This window comes from Loa loa, assembly GCF_000183805.2.
Source record: "Loa loa unplaced genomic scaffold supercont3.674, whole genome shotgun sequence".
NCBI classification, from domain to species: Eukaryota; Metazoa; Nematoda; class Chromadorea; order Rhabditida; family Onchocercidae; genus Loa; species Loa loa.
The window spans coordinates 9,544-13,626 of record NW_018108854.1 but is presented as its reverse complement, the minus strand read 5'-3'; the positions used below and the strand labels follow the sequence as shown (position 1 = coordinate 13,626).

The 4,083-nt window shown below is 35.4% G+C and overlaps 1 protein-coding gene across 1 annotated transcript; it reads left to right on the top strand.

The window, feature by feature from the left end:
- Positions 1-852: 852 nt before the first annotated feature.
- On the top strand, positions 853-4,050 carry LOAG_13227 (hypothetical protein; the record flags this gene model as incomplete). The annotated part of the gene is made up of 5 exons (XM_020448661.1): positions 853-919; positions 1,099-1,290; positions 2,082-2,273; positions 3,130-3,390; positions 3,773-4,050. 5 exons carry the CDS (start codon positions 853-855, stop codon positions 4,048-4,050), a joined length of 990 nt encoding a protein of 329 aa, XP_020301215.1.
- Between the last annotated feature and the right edge of the window lie 33 nt (positions 4,051-4,083).

The window sequence follows — 4,083 nt, the reverse complement described above, 5'->3', positions numbered from 1 at the left end:
AATACCGTACGGATTAAACCGAAAATTTCCATAAGATTGTCACAAAATGCAGATAGAGTTATTCAAAACCGTACGATTAATATTCCTTTAACCAGTAACATTTATTACCAACAATCCGCCAGTTTTAATTTATGCAAATCCTTACATTTCCTCTGTCATGGAAACTTTCAAGCTATCAATATTTCTAGTAATCCCAAAGCACATTCATCAACCGCCAGTTCAGAGATCGGAAAATGAGAATTCAAAGGAAAGAAATATAAAAAAATAATTTGAATCGCACGAATTGAAAACTGTTTGAACCTTTGGTCGTTTAATTCCAACCAATCTGAAATAAAAAGCTTCCATACGAGCATTTTTGCCATTTCAAAAATTCTGTACTACGCGTTGTTCACTGTATCGATGGCATACATCATTTGGTTCAATCTTCTGCTATGTATCGCTTCAGTTCAAAATATTCCAGGTAAGAAATATTCATTCTATGCTCAACGGAAAGTCCACAGTAAGGGTATACTTTGCTAACACATGAAACGATCACAAAGTTCATTAAGCCAACAAAGTCACTCGGAGCAAAGAGTATTTCTCAGAAAACCTTAACATTCACGACAATTTGGACGATTTAGTACTAATTGCTTCCGATACAGTTGCACATAACAGTGAGTGGGAAATACTAGTGGACAATTACTGGATGTTAAGGACAATTACAATTAGTGGACAATTATTAGTAGTAAAGAATTATATAATGATATATCGTCTTATTCCTTTTTACTTTACTGCTTTCACTCCATTCCGCGAAGTTGAAAATGCAACCAGTAATTAATCTATGATCGAAACTGTTCTCGCCCATACCAAGGAATGCACAACTATCCGCTGTGCGGGATTCCATCAGATGTAACATTAAGACTTGGTTTCTGTCGCAAATGTATGCAAAAAGTTGAATACTTTCGCGTATTTCACGTATTCTAAATTGTTTGGAATGTGAAGATTGTTTTATGGGATTGATATCTTCATGATCAGTTTCCCAATTGAGTCAGCTAATTACCAAATGCAGTGATTGCAAAACAAATTATAGACACAAATGTCATAACAGTTGTTTTTCAGATGTGAAAAAGTATGAGTGTCCACATGTCGACTGTAATGCGACCATGCAGGACAAGGGTGAATATGACAAACATTTCCGAACGCACGATAAACCATTTCGTTATCAATGCAAACTTCCCGGTTGTGGGAAGGAATTTCACAAATCATGCTCATTTTCCAGACACAAGAAATTCTGTCAACACAAACCTCCGAGTAAATACTTCTTCAGTTTTAAACAATCACTGAGAAGACAATAAATATTCCCACAGAGCTTCTCAGTTTTGCAAATTCGGCAAAGTTTTCAGCATTTATTTGTCTACCTGAAATGGATGCATGTGAAACTATATTGACGAAATATCTATGATTATAGAGGCACTTCCATTGGCACAACGAAGTGATGTCTAACAAATGCTCATTTTGTGCCCAACGAAATGAAATCCACACTTGCGGCACACTTTAGTAGACACACGGAACCATCACAATGTCGGTCAAACTTCATTAGGTTAACAAGACCTTTGGGGGATGAGTATTTCTCAGGAAACGTTAACATCCATAGCAACTTGGATTTAGCACTAGTTGTTTCGGATATGGTAATACTAATAGAAATACCAATGCAATAACCGGGAACAAGTAATAAAGATCTATATAATGACGTGTTTTATTTCCTTTCACTTTGCTGTCTTCACTCAATTGCTAACGGTACTTAATATAAGCAGCAATTAATCAAAGGTCGAAGCTGTTCTCTCCAACACCAAAAAATTCACAACTATCCGTTGCACAAGGTTCCATCAGATGTAACATTAAGACTTGGTTTTTGCCGCAAATATATCCAAAATATTGAACACTATCGCGTAATTCACGTATTCTAAATTAATTGGAATGCGAAGTTTGTTTTATGGGATTGATATCTTCATGATCAGTTTCCTAATTGAGTCAGCTAATTACCAAATGCAGTGATTGCAAAACAAATTATAGAAACAAATGTCATGACAGTTGTTTTTCAGGTGTGAAAAAGTATGAGTGTCCACATGTCGACTGTAATGCGACCATGCAGGGCAAAGACGAATATGACAAACATTTCCAAACGCACGATAAACCATTTCGTTATCAATGCAAACTTCCCGATTGTGGGAAAGAATTCCGCAATCCATCATCATTTTCCAAACACAAGAAATTCTGTCAATACAAACTTCAAAGTAAAAAGTTCCTCAATTTTTAGGAATCACTGAGAAGACAGCAAATATTCCCACACAGCTTCTCAGTTTTGCAAATTCGGCAAAGTTTTCAGCATTTATTTGTCTACCTGAAATGGATGCATGTGAAACTATATTGACGAAATATCTATGATTATAGAGGCACTTCCATTGGCACAACGAAGTGATGTCTAACAAATGCTCATTTTGTGCCCAACGAAATGAAATCCACACTTGCGGCACACTTTAGTAGACACAGGAACCATCAGAATGTCGGTCAAAGTTCATTAGGTTAACAAGACCATTCGGTGCATGAGTATTTCTCAGGAAACGTTAACATCCATAGGAACTTATATTTAGCACTAGTTGTCTCAGATACGATCGCATATTACAGTGGATGGGAAGTACTAATGGACAATTAACGGAAACAAACAGTAGAGAATTATTTATATAATAACATATCGTTTTAATCCCTTCCACTTTACTGCTTTTACTCATTTACATGAAATTCAAAGTATAAGATACAAAGGATCCGAATCCGAAGTTGATCTAATTTCAGCAAAAGTTTCAGAATTATCGTTTTGAATCCCAGAATATTACGTTTTTTTTAAAAAAAAAAAAAAAGCATAATTTTCAAAATCACCCTCATCCGATATTTTTTCGTTAGAGGCAACACTGAGAACGAGCGTCTTGTTTTAAGAAAACATACGGTAAAAAAGTGAACAACATCTCGTAATTTAAGTAACCTTAAATGTAATTTAATAGGTCAATGATGCTAATACAGCATTTTTCAAATTATATTCATTAATTAGCGTGTAAAATGATATTTTTAAACACAAACGTCGTAACAGTTTTTCAGTTGAGCGAAAGCGTAAATGTCATTATTGTGCTGCGACTATTCAGACGGGACAGGAATATTCAAAGCATCTTGAAACGCACAAGGAACATGGTTTATATAAGTGCACTTGGTCTACATGTGGAAAGAAATGGCGTACCCTAAAATTACTTCGACAGCATTACGAGAAACATCAACCTAAACTTCAATGTGAAATCTGTGGCTCTTTCTTTTCTTATAAGAGAGCACTAGGAGAGCACAAGAAACAATACCACGAAGTTAGAGGTTAGTTTTGCAAAGTTTATGTTTAGCAGAAGAGGTTTTCAACGCATATGTTCACATAAAAATGTGTTGTAAAACATTAACGGCAGTGAAGTACAATTTAGTACTTTTCGAAGCTGATCCCATTGCAACGAAAAATTCAGAATTACCCCTCATCTGACATTTTTCCATCAGAGGAAGATATTGGGAATGAGCTTTTTGTTTTGTTTTTTTTTAAAAAAAAACATAAGGCGAAAAAATGAGGCACATCTCGTAATTTAATTCAGTTAAATTGTGACTTGATAGGTTTGATAAATGATCCTGATGCAATCATTTTTCAAATTACATTCATTAATTGGCATATAAAATGGTACTTGCAAACATAAACGTCATATCAGTTTTTCAGTCGGGCAAAAGTATAAGTGTCGTTATTGTAATGCGACCATGCAGACGAAAGAGGAATATTCAGAACATCTTGAAACGCAAAAGGAATATAACTGCACTTGGCTCGGATGTGAAATGAAATTCTGTTCTCGATCGGCACTTCAACAGCATCATAATATACATCAACCTAGACCTCAATGTGAAAATTGTGGCTATCTCTTTCCTCGCAACCGTACCCTACGAATACATCAGCAACGATGTCACGGAGGTAGTCGTAAGTTCCACAAAGTTTCCATTTAGCAAAAGATGTCTCGCAACGTATTTATTCACGTG